At 44.4% G+C, this 14,860-nt stretch overlaps 1 protein-coding gene across 5 annotated transcripts in view; it reads left to right on the forward strand.

The window, feature by feature from the left end:
- Positions 1–14,860, forward strand: part of Elf2 (E74 like ETS transcription factor 2) — an 84,710-nt gene that overhangs the window by 19,490 nt on the left and 50,360 nt on the right. For 4 of the 5 annotated variants that reach the window (XM_038347021.1, XM_038347024.1, XM_038347023.1 and 1 more), the window contains exon 4: positions 13,161–13,326. In XM_038347021.1, coding sequence (XP_038202949.1) covers positions 13,161–13,326 — 166 coding nt within the window. Of the gene's footprint in view, positions 1–13,160; positions 13,327–14,860 lie in introns of those variants that run through there. The other variant, XM_038347027.1, reaches the window with a different exon arrangement.

Below are 14,860 nucleotides of genomic sequence, written 5' to 3' on the forward strand. Positions count from 1 at the left end.
AGACTCATGGGACATGGGACATATTTTTCTTTTGTCAGTGGTTTTGTATTTAAAGACTACTTCTAAAATGGGTCAGAGTCCATTAGAAGAAGCACAGGTTAACATATTCCTTTAACATTCACTCAACCCCCCACCCCATTCACTTTCTGTATATCACCTCCATGGTATGAGTTACCAGAGATCAAACCCAGGGTGGCCTCTCTCATCTGATATCACCCAGTGAATGCTGCTTCTCTTTCAAATGATTTTTCTGTGCCCTGTAGATTTAAAATGTTGTTGGTGTTTACCATGTGAGGAGAGCTGCCATGGACAGTGGATTTGCAGAGTATATTTATGTTTTACTGATTAAAAAGATAACAGTATGAAGTACAAAGATATAGGTTTGTTTCCAGAAGCTTCCTTTACTTTTTCCTTCAAGAATAATCTTAAGCTTCTGACTCTTGTGCCTCTCCTGAACGCTGAGATAACAGGCGTGCACCACCGTCATGTGGAGCTGGGTATTGAGCTCAGGGCTTACCGCATACCTGACAACTGAGTCATAGCCTCAGCTCCAGTGGCTGAGGTTTTCTTATTTTATATGTGTGAATGTTTTGTCTGCATATATGTGTGTGCACTATGTGCCTGCGGATACCAGAAGAGGACATCCAATCCACAAGGACTGGAGTTATAGACAAGTGTGAACTGTCATGTGGGTGCTGGAATTTGAATCAGGGTCCTTTGCAAAAGCAAACAGTGCTCTTAACCACTGAGCCAGCTCTTTAGCTTGAGTTTTGAAAATTTAGAGCCTTTATAAGGAATATGTGTGCTATTTAGTTTGCATTGTATAGTGTTGAGAGGCAGGAATACAAAGTCAGGTACAGGTAAATTGTTTGCTACCTGCAGTTGAGTGCCTTCTTCAGGACGCCAGGGTGAGTGCTACTCCTCTCCTCAAGCTCTGCAGGCACACATGCCATGCTCTACTTTTGCGGCTGCTCATGGTGCAAGCATTTCCACTTAGCTTCCAGTTACGTGGACCTCAAATAGAACTTTATAGATGACATCTACTTCCGGAGAAACACAATGGGAGTTTTTCCCATTAGGATCGTGGTGGAATAGCGGAGACCAGACTGCCAGCACACACACAGGAGAACAGCGTATGGTGACATTGTGCTCCCGGAAGGCAAGGGGCATTTCTGAGACTGCCCTGGTTGGCTGCTTGGAGCTGCTTTTTCCTTAGGAAAAAGGAACGGAAAGTGAAGTAAACTTCTTCTGGAATCCAGGAAGCAAATCTTGGAGATGTTCAAATACACCCCTGTGAAGGATACAGTATCCAAAAAGCAAAGAAGCACCCTTCCCAAAGAAAGAGCTGTGTGTAGTGCTGGGGCTCTTGTTGTCTCTGACTGGAAAACACAGTGGTTCAGGCACAGCAGACTCCATGTTTTAGGCATAGCAAGGACTGGCCAGAAGGGCACAGTACCTCCTCTGTTGGAAGGTACTGGCTTTCCAGTCTTGCTGAAAGCCCATTAAAAACCCCTAGAAGGGTCATGTCTTACATAGCAGACCTAAATTAGCTCCAGACTTAGGGATAGTTGAAGTTTACCATGAAAAGGTTTAAAGTAGGCCTCAAATATTGATTTAGGGCCTAGGAGTGTAGTTGTCCAGCCAGTACAAGACCACTCTAGGCCCCTGATATTGCTCCCTGACAAAGTCTATCTATACCATAATACTTACTTTCTTATAATATTTTATTTATTTTGAGACAGGGTCTCACTGTATAGTGCTGGCTGTTCTGGAGCTCGCTTTGTAGGCCAGGCTGGCCTTGAATTCACAGAGATCCACTTGCCACTGCTTCCTGAGTGATAGAATTAAGTGTATATATTATTATACCCACCATGTAAAATTGTTTTAAAAATTACTTGGCAGAAATAAAAATTATTGTGCAGTTTATAATGTGAAATAAATTCTGCATGACAGCAGAATAAAGGATGTGGGTAGAGAATTAGAATAATACTGTTATGAGATTCTTATTGAATATAAAGCTATATAGTATGTATTGACAAAAAGCATGCTATAAATTGTAAAACAATTGCTAAGAAATTAATTAAAACATACCTGATAAAGCCAATAAAATTGGAACTTAAAATACTTAGGACACTTAGCAAAGAACAATATGATAAACTTAATTTTATTGATATTAAATGTGTCTTGCACACTCAAATAAGAAATAGGTAAATAAATATATATAAAATAATACAAATGAAAACTTGAGGATCTGATAAATGACTAATTACATCTCTTGGGAAGGTGAGGCAAGAGACTCATTAGTTAAGGGCTAGTGTGGATCATGTACTATGACCGATTCTTAGCAAAACCTAAAACTTAAATTTTCGAGAGATGGTGGTGCTCACTTTTAATCCAGGACTCATGAAGCAGAGGCAGGCAGATCTCTGATTTTGAGGCCAGCCTGGTCTGCAGAGTGAATTCCAGGACAGCCAAGGCTACACAGAGAAATCCTGTCTTGAAAAACCAAAAGAAAAAAAAAAGTGAAAAAAACAGTGATTGGAATAGAAGAATATTTATAACACATACAGTTCTTTCTTCCTTTTTTCTTATTATTTTTTTTGTGACAGAGTTTCTCTGTGTGACTTTGGAGCCTGTCCTGGCACTTGCTCTGTAGACCAGGCTGGCCTGGAACTCACAGAGATCCGCCTGCCTCTGCCTCCCCAGTGCTTGGATTGAAGGTGTGTGGCACTTTGAGTGACTTGGAAACATTTCAGCAGACTCCATCACCTCTCGGTTCTTCCATCTGAAGCAGAACGCATCTGATGGGGGAACGCCGATAATGGAATCCCAGCTAGCTCTTAAAATATACTAAGGTTTTCTCTATTAAAAGGGAACACACGAATCACCATGAGGAAACAGGAACGGGGCGCGAGAGAGCTACAGGGTTCCCCTGCTGGCCTTTTGGTACCAAAGCCACGCCCTACCTGGTCCAGCCTCTCAAAGGCCATTAATGAAGGAGGTTCCCCATCATCTACCTCTGGATGTTGCCACACTGAGGACCAAGCTTCCATTACTTGAGCCTTTGGAGGAGGGTGCGCTTAAACCTTATTGAAGCCACGGGCATCTTTAGAAAATATAAAACAGTAAGATGACAGTGTCCTATTAAAACAGGAAGAGGGGCTGGGCAGATGGCTCCGTAGCCAAGAAGGCTCTGCGGGAGGTAGTGAAAGGGGGCCCACTGGGACGTGTTAGCTTGCAGAGAAAGCTGAGGAAACATTAGCTCCAGGTTCAGGGAAAGACCCTGGTGTGTGTGTGTGTGTGTGTGTGTGTGTGTGTGTTCTCTCTTTCTAGAGGCAGTCCTTTGTCCTCAGTGCAGATAACCCCTCCTCCTCTCCCTTGTTCTCTTCTCCTTCATCCTCTGGCTCCTATTTCCTGCCCTTTGTCCTTCTGGAAAAAACAAAAACCATTCGAAACAGATGATTCGAGTAATTGTATGAATGGACAACAAGCACACTTGTAGTGGAGATGAGGGTGAGGTTGGCATGCTCGCACACTTGTAGTGGAGGTGAGGGTGAGTTTGGCATGCTCACACACTTGTAGTGGAGATGAGGGTGAGGTTGGCATGCTCGCACACTTGTGGAGATGTCATAAGAGCTGTTTTGGAAAATAATTTGGCAGTCTTTTAAAATTAAGTGTAGATTGTTGTCTCATCTGGCGGACTCCTACCCTATATTTTGAGGGAGGGTCTCTCACTTGAGGGTAGAGTTTGCCTGTTCAGCTGGCTTTTCCCAGCATCCCGTCCTACTGTGAATCACTGGGATTACAGGCAGGTCACCATGTGGATGCTGGAGATCCAAACTCTGGCCCTCATGCATGTGGGTAAAGACTGAGGCAGCACATGGATAAACATCAGCACAACCAGATGTACACAAAACACAATCTGTTGATTCCCATATACAATTAAAAAAAACTCATAGACTAGTGAGGTGGTTCAGCAGGTAAAGATGCTTTCTGACTTTGGTCTCTAGGACCTCCATCGGGGATGAGAACTTGTCCTCTGACCTCCATGTGTCTAGTGGTGTATATGCGTGAATGCATGTGTTAAAGTGAGTGTATTACCTGAATGAAGCCGAATAGAAACAATTAAATCTGAAAACAAGATCCTCATCTGCGACCAAGCTTGATTTCATACTCCTTTACTCAGCACTGGGAGGCAGAGGCAGGTGGGTCTCAGAGGTTGGAGGGCACTGTTAGAATTTACAGTGCAGTTGCCTGGGGACAGCTCAGTGGTAAAGTGCTTGATAGGCCTTGGTGGCATTGTTAGCTCCAGGTTCAATGGGAGACTCTGTCCTAGAAAATGAGGAGCTTGTGGCCTGAGATACGGGTCAGGGGGTAAAACTTGTAGCAAGCAAGTTTAGGCCCTGAATCTGAATCCTCAGATCCCACATAAAGCCAGGCACAGTACGGTGTCTGTAATCCTGTTCAGTGGTGAGATTGGGATCAGAGATAGAAGGTCCCTGAATAACAAAAGAGCCTGTCTCACACCAGGTGGACGCAGCGACCAACACCCTAGGTTGTCCTCTGACCTCCGTGTGTGGGCTGTGACATGTGTGTGCATACACAGATGCACACACACAGACAAGGTGAAGATGGACTTCTGTCCTCCACATGCATGTGCACATACATGAGCCTGTGTATGTGCATGCAGCCCCCTCCTCTATACAGGAAAGCCAGTTAGGCTTGAATGTCAGAGAAGCAATATTTTCCCAAATGTGGATTGTTCATGTATGTGTGTTTACCTGAATTTAATTATAATTGGGTATTCTGTGTTTTCTTTGTTAAATCTGGCAACCCAAGCCTATAGAGAATTGGGTAGGTTGCATCAAGATTTTGGGTTTCATCTGTTTTAATTATTGCATACTTTAGTAAGTTGAATAAAGTAATCCTAAGAAGATAGGGGATGTTTCAATTTTTACTCTGCCTCATCTTCTTTCTCCAGTAAACCATGTCTCCTCCAAACAGTAGGTACTCTGTGTATCTGTCTGCAGTACCTCTGTTCTCCATCATTTGGTAGCACAAAAGTCATGAAGTTATTTGCTGTCAGTATATATGTGTTCAGTATGTGAATACCTGCTAAAGGTAGAATCTGTAATGCTGTGTTCTTTGAACAGGTCCTTAAATTCTGCATTATGTACTGTGTACATCTTCGAGGACTTAAGTGTAACTTTTGCTGTCTAAGAATCTCACTGTCCAGTTAGTTAAGGATTCGGATGTGTAAATACAACAGAATGCCGTAAATAGCATTAATGTTAGGTACACAACTTGTGTCAGAAGGACTTCGAGTGTTGGGGATTAAAGGAATGGGATGGAAAGCCTTTAGTGGAGGGAAAGGATTTGGGCAGACAAGTAGGCTACAACATGACATGAGTCATTTTGACATGGGAAGGCTTCCTCTAGGAGCTGAGTCACACAGCTTGTATGTAGTTCTGTAGTGAGAAGCTGGCAAAGGTGGCGGGCCAGTTTGATGGGGCTGCTATCTAAAACATCCAATAAGCTGAGTGGTTTCACAAAATGAAATTATAGTCTCACAGTTCTAGAGTCCAGAGTTTTGAAATTATAATGTTGGCTGTGTTATCGTCTTCCAAGAGCTGTGAGATCTGCCTTATGCCCGGTAGCTGGTGCTGCTTCACAGTCTGCTAGGCATAAAGGGAGGATTCTGTCTTCATTGGCTTCCCTCCACCTCCACCTGAGTGTCCAGGTTGTCCTTTTCTATAAAACTAGTCAGAGGGCTGGAGAGATGGCTAAGAGCATTGCCTGCTCTTCCAAAGGTCCTGAGTTCAATTCCAGGCAACCACATGGTGGCTCACAACCATCTATAATGAGGTCTGGTGCCCTCTTCTGGCCTGTAGACATACACACAGACAGAATATTGTATACATAATAAATAAATATTTAAAAAAAGACTAGTCAGAGTGGGCCAGGGCTCGGCCTACGGATTGTATCTTACCTCTGCAAAGATTCATTCCAAATAAGGTCACAGTCCCAACAATGGGGTGAAAGCATACATCAACACTTAGAAGACACAGTTAAACCCATAAAAGTGTGAAAGGCATAGTCTTGTGTTTTAACCTATTAGACAAATACAGGGCCATTAAAGCTTTTTGTGCGAAGAAAGAAGTGACATAGTCTGTTCCAATTGCGCAGTGACGAGGTGCCTTCAAAGTAGGTGTGAGGACTGCTTCTGCTGTTGTAGAGTAGGACACCCGCCAGTAACTGAGTTCTTTTCTTCCTGTGAGGTGCACTGTGCCACGTGCTTTGTGCTTACTTGATTTTCAAGAAATTTATGACATAGTATTAGGACTAATACTTCCTAAGTATGAAGAAATAGGGTTAGAGAAAAACATAGAAGAACGGAAAGAGGTTGATAATTTAGTTCAAAATTTTAGTGTTGTATCTTGTGGTAAGTTGAAAATGGCTAAGTTGAAAATAAGTTGGCTGTGATTGGATGAAGGACAAGGACTTGAGCCAGTGGTACGATGAGGATGGGTGGTCTCACCTGAAGAAAATGCTCAGGGGACACTTGTGATCTGGGCAGCGTGTGTTCAGTGGTGATGGGGAAGGAGCTGCGGTGGACTTGGGTGTGAGCAAAGGGAAGCACAGGAGGGAAATGGTTGATATGTAAGAGTACAGACACGGCCACCAGCTAGTCCAGGTGCCCCTTTGTGTGTGTGTGTGTGTGTGTGTGTGTGTGTGTGTGTGTGTGTGTGTGAGAGAGAGAGAGAGAGAGAGAGAGAGAGAGAGAGAGAGAGAGAGAGAGAGAGAGAGATCTGTGCAGGTGCTAGTGGAGGTTGGATCCTGGAGCTGGATTGCAAGTGGTTATAAACTCCTGATGCGGGTGCTGGGAACTGACCTTGGGTCCCTGCAAGAACTGTTTCCCTCCTAACTGCTGATTCATCTCTCCAACTCCCTTTGACTACACAACTGCCAAGAGGGCCTTAAAAGATAAGTGTGTGTGTCTTTGTCTGTGTGCATGTGTGGGTCTCTTTGTCTGTGTGCATGTGTGGGTCTCTGTGTGAGGTAAAATTACATGGATCGGTGCAGTAGACATTTTCATGTTTGTTGGGCTCTGTTGGAGCCTGCGCCAACAGAAATCAAAGGGCAGTGCTTGGGAGGGGGCGCTGAGGGTAAAGAAATGTTAGAGAAATTGAGACAGAAAACACAGGATAGATTGGGGGACTGCCAGAGACTGCCACAGCACCGGTGACCTCCAGTGCCTCCCCAGACTGGATTCCCATTGTGTCCTACCCCATCGCGCCTTCCACTTCCCCACACCATGATGCAGGAAACTGGGAGCAGCTCTTGACTGGTGGGGGGGGGGGTGGTGGGCTGTGGGGAGCCTGTGAAACGCGGAGGTGATGCTAACGAGGAGGGCCACCCCAAAGTCTGAATTCCTTACTCACCAGAATGAATGTTGTACTGACCCACTTGTAATGATGATAATTGGGGACCAGGAGAACCCCACCAGCTCTTTAGCCTTCTCTGCATCCTGGCCAGAGGGCCACAGTAGGCCCCAGGTCATAGACACAGAAGTCAGCAATTACCCAGATTCTGGGTCTACTGGGCCTCCTGTTCCTACCTGGAGGCCGGAGAGGAGAGGAGTCTTCAGAGCATTTCCTGGTTGCTGCCACAGGGACAGCAGCTGGGGGAGGTGAGGGTCTGATCTTGGCCCATCCCACACTGGGAGCAACCCTATTACCTCCAGAGCCCACTCCTGTCCTCTCCCCCTCCCCTCCCTCCTGGGCAGGACAGATCAGCTGATTACCTCACCTCTTCTGGCATTCCCAGGCACCACAGGACTCCTGGCAGCTTCCGCAGCAAGGGGTCTTGAGCTGCTGCCTCCCCAGTGAAACCAAAGAATGGAAGTGCAGAGCTGGGCTGTGGGGAAGTGTAGAGCAGGAGAGTACTGTTTGAGATTGGAAATCTCAAATTTATAATCCAGACATGATGGAAAATATCTGTAATCCCAGCACTTGAGGTACTGGGGCAGTGGATTGCTGCAAATTTGAGGTTGTATGTGAGGGACCAAATAAACGGCTGACATGACTGTTCCATCAGGGGGAAGAGAAGAAAGAACATCAGAGCAGACAGAAAAGGAGGCAGACTGGACACGGCCAGGGCTAGGGAGGTGGAGAGCAGGAGACAGAATAGCTGGGGAGAAGATAGCAAGAGGGGAGGGAGAGGGATAGCAAGAGATAATATGGGGAGGGGAGGACATCTTGGGAGTAGTGGAGTATAGCAGATTAAAGTCAGGAGTAGTTCGGGGAGGGAAGGGCCAGGAGACCATTGTGGATTTGAATTGCATAACAGTATTTGTGAGTAGGGACGGCGGGTGCCTGGAGGCTGGCATGGGCTTTGATATGCAACCACAAGTAGCCATATGTTCCTTCTGCCAGAAGTAAGGGAAATGACTCCTTTTGGCAGATAGGAGCCAATTTCACAAATTTTTGAGAAATGCTGGCTTTTATCTAACCACCAGAAATCCTCCTATAGGTCATCTTTTTTTTTACATTTTTAAATTGACTTTATTGAGCTATACATTTTTCTCTGCTCCCCTTCCTTCCTCTCCCTTCCCCTTCAGCCCTCTCCCATGGCCCCCATACCCCCATGGCCCCAATTTACTCAGGAGATCTTACCTTTTCCTACTTCCCATGTAGATTAGATCTATGTATGTCTCTCTTAGTGTCCTCATTATTGTATAGGTTCTCTGGGATTGTGAATTGTAAGCTAGTTCTCTTTGCTTTATGTCTAAAAGCCACTTCTGAGTGAGTACGTATGGCATCTGTCTTTCTGGGTCTGGGTTACCTCACTCAATATGATGTTTTCTAGATCCATCCATTTGCCTGCAGATTTTAAGATGACATTATTATAGAGATACTGTGGTCCATTTGAGCTCATTTCTAGACAGATGGACATCCTGAGACCTAACAGATCATCCTGGGCCACATCCTTAGTTCAAGGCCAGCCTGTGGCACATAGCCCTATCTCAAAAAGAGGATAACAGAAAATTGGCAGGAGATTTCATAATAGCTGGTTTACTGTATTTACTGTGGATTATACCATCTAGGTATTATGTTCCATAGAGTCTCATTCTACAGACACTTGTGCATATGCTCTATGAATAACAAATTAGCATAGGAAATTATATAATAGCTAACACTATAAAGCTGTTTTGGTGGACATGATCAATAAAGCACATGAGGAAAAACAGGAAACAAAGAAATTTTTAAAAATTAGAAATTATAGAGCAATGGGTAGTTGAGGGACAATGTGTGGCAGAGCCTGGTCAGAGGAGACAGATAATTAAAGGAAAAAGTTGTTCAGAGGGTGGGGCAAGTTGATTTTTATAGGCAGAGCAGCCTGCATATAGGCCTTGAGATAGGACATAGCTTTGCCGAAGAGTGGCCATGGTGCAGAGGGTCAGTACAGACTGAGGAGAACAAGCAAAACATTGCTTATTGTTGATATTTTGAAAATACTTTTGGTGAGGAGGTGGACTTCAGATGACTTAGGGATTTAAGAGTTTTTGTTTTAGTCTGGGTCTCACTATGTAGTCCTGAGTGTCCTGAAACTCACTATGTAGACCAGGCTGGCCTGGAGCTTCGAGAGACCTGCCTGTCTCTGCCATCTGAGTGCTGGAATTGATAGTGTGCACCAGCGCGCCTCACCAGAGTATCTTTTTGAGAGCTATAGAAGGTAAAGATCAGTCAAAACTTAGCTTTTTATTTTATATTTTGGTTTTGGTTTTTGAAGACAGGATTTTTCTGTGTAGCCCTGGCTGTCCTGGAACTCACTCTGTAGACCAAGCTGACCCTGAACTCACAGAGATCCCCTCCCTTTGCCTTGAGTTTGAAGTTCGAGTTCTGTAATTAAAGGTGCGTGTCACTACACCCTGATGGACTGTTATTAAATAGTAAGATAGGTAAGATTTGAGAGGCCGGAGCTAGAATCCTGACTCTTGGGGAAGAGAGTGTCCATAGAGGGATTTTACATTATGTAGAATTCTAGTTCTTGAGTATTTTCATACTATGACAATATAAACCCTTTGCTTTTCTCTAGGGTGTGTTGATGGGACGCTTACAGTATAAAGCCATCTGGTGCTAAATTTACTTCTAAAATACAGTGTATTTGGGACCATGACATGTACTTCTAGACCTAACTGTCTGGATTTCTCAAGTCCAGGAGTTTGAGGCTAGCCTGGGCAACATAGTGAGACTGTTCCCCGAATGAAAAAATATTGTAAAAATTTAGAGGAAGGAAGTAATTTATAACTTCACTGTATAATTAACCAGTATGTGGCTCAGCATCAGTTCAGTGCTGCTTAGCATGCTCTCTTCAGTTTTGTGAGTAGAGAACTCCGTAGCTGCTCCACAGACAGGGGATGCTAGCATGCTCTCTTCAGTTTGGGTGAGTAGAGAACTCCATAGCTGCTTCACAGACGGGATGCGCTGTGGCTGTGCAGGTGGACGTGTAGAAGATGCAGCTGCCTGCTTGCCAGCTGTGGAGCAACCATTCTCTCTGTCTCCCCCTCCCCTGCTGCTTGCCCAGCTGTGGAACAGCCATTCTCTCTGTGCCCCCCCCCTCCCCCCCAGCTTGCCCAGCTGTGGAGCAGCCATTCTCTGTCTCTCCCACACCTTGATGTTGAAAAGCTGGATTCTTGTCTTATCTGAAATAGAGAAACTGTTAGCCAATGAAATTTTTTACAGTTTATTTTGCAAATTAAAGTTTTGGTGACATGCTTTATGGACAATGAAGCACATAAAGTACATACATATTTTAAGAATAACTAATAAACTGGGTGGTGGTGGTGCACGCCTTTATTCCCAACACTCAGGAGGCAAAGGCGGGTGCGTTTTTGAGCTTGAAGTTGGCCCGGTTTACAGAGAGAGTTCCAGGACAGCCAGGACTACACATAGAGTCCGTGTTTCTAAAGACAAGAAACAAATACACAAAAATGTACATCATATTACTTATCATTCGGGTTGAAGTGGAGTAATTGCTAGCATTTCTTTCACTCACATGTTTGTTTGTTTGTTTGTTTTTGAGGTAGGGTCTCATGTAGCCCTGGGTGGTCTTGAATGTGATGTGTAGCTGAAGATGATTTGACCTTTTTATCCTTCTCCACCTCCAAGTGCTGGGGTTACAGGTGTAGCCATATCACCATGTTGGGCTCAGATGTCGACTGTGTCTGTCCTGTGTCCCATCTCTGTCTTCAGTGCTGTCTTCCCCACAGACCTTGTCATGTTCACACCATCCTTTATAGTTTTATCATTTTTGAAAATACACATAAGCAGTGTGTTCTTTATTTTGTAGACTATGACTCGGTTTCAGGCTGAGTTACATCATCACAGGGCTTCTCAGAGAAGCAGCTGAATTGTTTATAGAGCTGCTCAAGTCATTGGGTCATCCTGAGCTTTGGGGAAGTGCTTTAGCATGGAGCCACTGTTGCCTGCTTGCCCTGCAGATACATGGTCAGCTATTGGGTTGTGTTCTGTTGTTTCTGTGTGTCAGCTAATGGTGATTTTCTCAGCACAGAGGAGCTGACCACTCAGGCTCCAGGGCCAGGAGGAGTACATATCCATGCTAGGCAGATGTGGACAACAGTTTGGAACAGGCCTCCCTGGTGTCATGTCCTCAGGAGGACATCACTGTTTATACTGGTGTTAACAGCTCATCCTGTCGCGGGAGACGCTCACATACAGTCAGTCCCTGTACATTTTACACGGTGAGCCTTTGCAGTCATTCACAGTAGCATCCTGTAGAGAGGCAGAATGTTACAGTGGCAAGGTGCGACAGAGCAAAGCTGTCTGTCTCTCGGTGGCCAGGAAGCAAAGGAGTTTCAGACAGGAGCCGGGCCCAAGAGGTATACCTAATTATTCAAGTGTGTACCTCCAGTGACACTCTTCCTCTGTAGGCCCTACATCCAGTTCTTTCGTAGTCTGTTCACGTCCGTCCGTCTGTCCATCCATCCATCCATTTATCTAATTTTTTAAACAAGTTCTTTAAAATATTTATGTACATATAACTGCTCTGGCTGCACATACACCTTTACAACAGAAGAGGGCATCAGATCCCACTGTAGATGGTTGTGAGCCATCCTATGGTTGTTGGGAATTGATCTCAAGACCTCTGAAAGAGCAGCCTCTGAGCCATCTCTCCAGCCCTTATTAATGGTCTTTCACATGTCTCCCAATCCAGTCAAGTTGCCAGTCAAAGTAATCACACACAGTGGTGTGAACCTGACCAGCTGTCCAGGCACAGCTGGCATTCTGGAAATCGTCAGTCCTGTCTGCCTGAAAATTCCTGTTTTCTTCCTTTGTGTCAGGGTGCCTCTGTCTTGTACCTGGAACTCTTTCTTAAGTTAGTGGGGTTTTTGTTTGTTTGTTTGTTTGCTTTTGAGACGGTTTCTCTGTTACAGCTTTGGCTGTCCTGGAACTCGCTATGTAGATCAGGCTGGCCTCAAACTCACAGAGATCTGCCTGCCTCTGCCTCCCCAGTGCTGGGATTAAAGGTGTGCACCACCACTGCCCAGCAAGTATTTGTTTATTTTTGATGGCCCAAGACTGTGAGCTTTTTTTTTTTCAAGCACTACAATAAAACAAAAGAAGAGCTTCTTGTCTGACACACATTTCACACTTTGACTCACGGCCTTTTTCCAGCTTCTCTGGAGGCTCTTGTTTGAACTCTTCCTTCTCAGATGTGTCTGGCGCTGTCTGTGGCCTCACCGCTGTGCAGTGTGCTGCTGCTTGGTCGCCTTGTGTGTTTGCTGTTAGGCTGTGGTTTGGCTCTCTGGGGTATGCTGACCCATCTGATACCTCTTCATACACTCTCCTTCTTCTCAGGGTGTGTTGCTCATGTTCCGTCTTCCGCAGTGTAAAGCAGCACAATCTCACCTTTGGTTTAGGAGCTTTCCCAAGGAGGTGAAGTACGCGTGTTACTCCCTGTCTCTTTAAGACTTAGCGATTGTTGAAGCCAGCCTCTCCTTGTGTTCTGCGTCCTTGAATATGACGTATGAAAGGCACTCTGTGGACTGAAGGGGATTTTGTGAACCCAACGATTCAGAATGAAATCCAGAATTTTCCAATGAAAAGCTTGATTGTTCTTTAAATTTGCTTTTGTAGGGAGGTGACAAGGTCCCTGAATTTCCAGCAGTGATTGTGGAGCCCGTGCCCGGTGCAGGATCAGAGCAGGGCTACGCTGCCCAGGTTCTGGTGTGTGACGATGAGATTTACATGATGCAGGATGTGGCGGAAGAACAAGAAGTGGAGACCGAGAATTCGGAAACAGGTAGACATCACAAAAGTGCTTTTTCCTACAGCTCTTATTCTTAAGAAATGATCTGTTTTATGTGTAAGGGCATTTCACCTACATATATATCTGCAGCGTGTGTGCAGTGCCCATGGAGGCCAGAAGAGGGCATTAGATTCCCCTGAAACTGGAGTTACCGATGGTTGTGAACCCAACCCAGGTCCTCAGGACCAGCATGCAGTGCTCTTAGCTGCTGAGCCGGCTCTCTAGCCCCAGAACTCATTTTGTAAGCTTCAGTATTACTCTTGCTGGGAATCTTATGCTGAAGAACCTGTTTTAAATTGTTGTTTTCCGTAGGTTGGAAACTGGTGTAAAATCTTTGTTTAAGAGATTTTATATAAATAGAGTCCTACATTATAGTCTTTGGTATTTAATAGTCATAAAAGTAGTTTAATTTATTTTTTTCTGGGACTACAGATGTTCAGTTATTATTTACTAATAAAGTTAGTAGGTTAGTACACGAGTGATATTTTATAATTAAAAAAGATAGTATTTATCCTCTACACCTGGTTGAGCCCTCCTCTGACTCAGCACTGCTGGAGCAGTACTGTTTTTTCTCTTCAATTTGAAGTGTCTTTGCTTGTCAGATTCCTCTTCCTTTTCTGTCTTCCACATCTTGGTGTTTCCATCAGTTTGTATTTTGTTAGCTATATGATGTAGTTGGGAATTAGTGTGTGTAATTCTTAGAGAAATCTTTTTTCTATGACTATGAAGAAAATATTCCCCTTTATAATTTTAGTGACTTACATAATAATAAAAATTTATCATGTTAATATTTTAAAAAAATCTTATTATTGGTTTGCAATCCTAGTGAAATTTCTTTCGTGTGTGTGTGTGTGTGTGTGTGTGTGTGAGTGTGTGTCAGTGTCAGAGGACAGCTTGTGGGAATCAGTTCTCTCATTCCACCATGTGGGTCCTAGGAAGGGAACTCAGTTCTTTGGTGCTTTTACATACTTCTTTTACATCCTTCTCACTGGCTGGAAATCTTTTAAACATTTAGGTATACTTTTTGTAAACTCTCTCAGCTACATTGAGTGTTTGATGTCTTTTGGTTTTGCCATGCCCAGTGGTGTCTTCTAAGTACTGCTAGCTTTTAGGTTCATTTTGTTCTTTAGTTTCATTTTTTTTTTTTATTGAGCTTAGAGATTAGAAGCTGCCTTGTTTACCGAACAAGATGCTGTGCCAGTAAAACTCAGGTGGAGTGCGCATCACTCCATCTGACTTCAGCACTGCCGTCTGCAGTGGTGCCTTGCTCCAGAAGGTGACACTTGTTTCTGTGTGAGAGTTTTCCAGGCTGAAGGCAGGAGTTCAGGGGTGGCTTCTATTATTATTATTATTATTGAATTGTATGTATAACGGTGTTTTGCCTGCATGTATGTTTGTGCACCACGTGTGCCTGGTTCCCGCAGAGGTTAGAAGTGGCTATTAGATACCCTGGGACTGATGGATGCCCACATTCCAGATAGTTGTGAGCTGCTATGTAGTGACTTGACCCTGGATCTTCTGGAAGAGC

This window comes from Arvicola amphibius, chromosome 11, assembly GCF_903992535.2.
Source record: "Arvicola amphibius chromosome 11, mArvAmp1.2, whole genome shotgun sequence".
NCBI lineage: Eukaryota > Metazoa > Chordata > Mammalia > Rodentia > Cricetidae > Arvicola > Arvicola amphibius.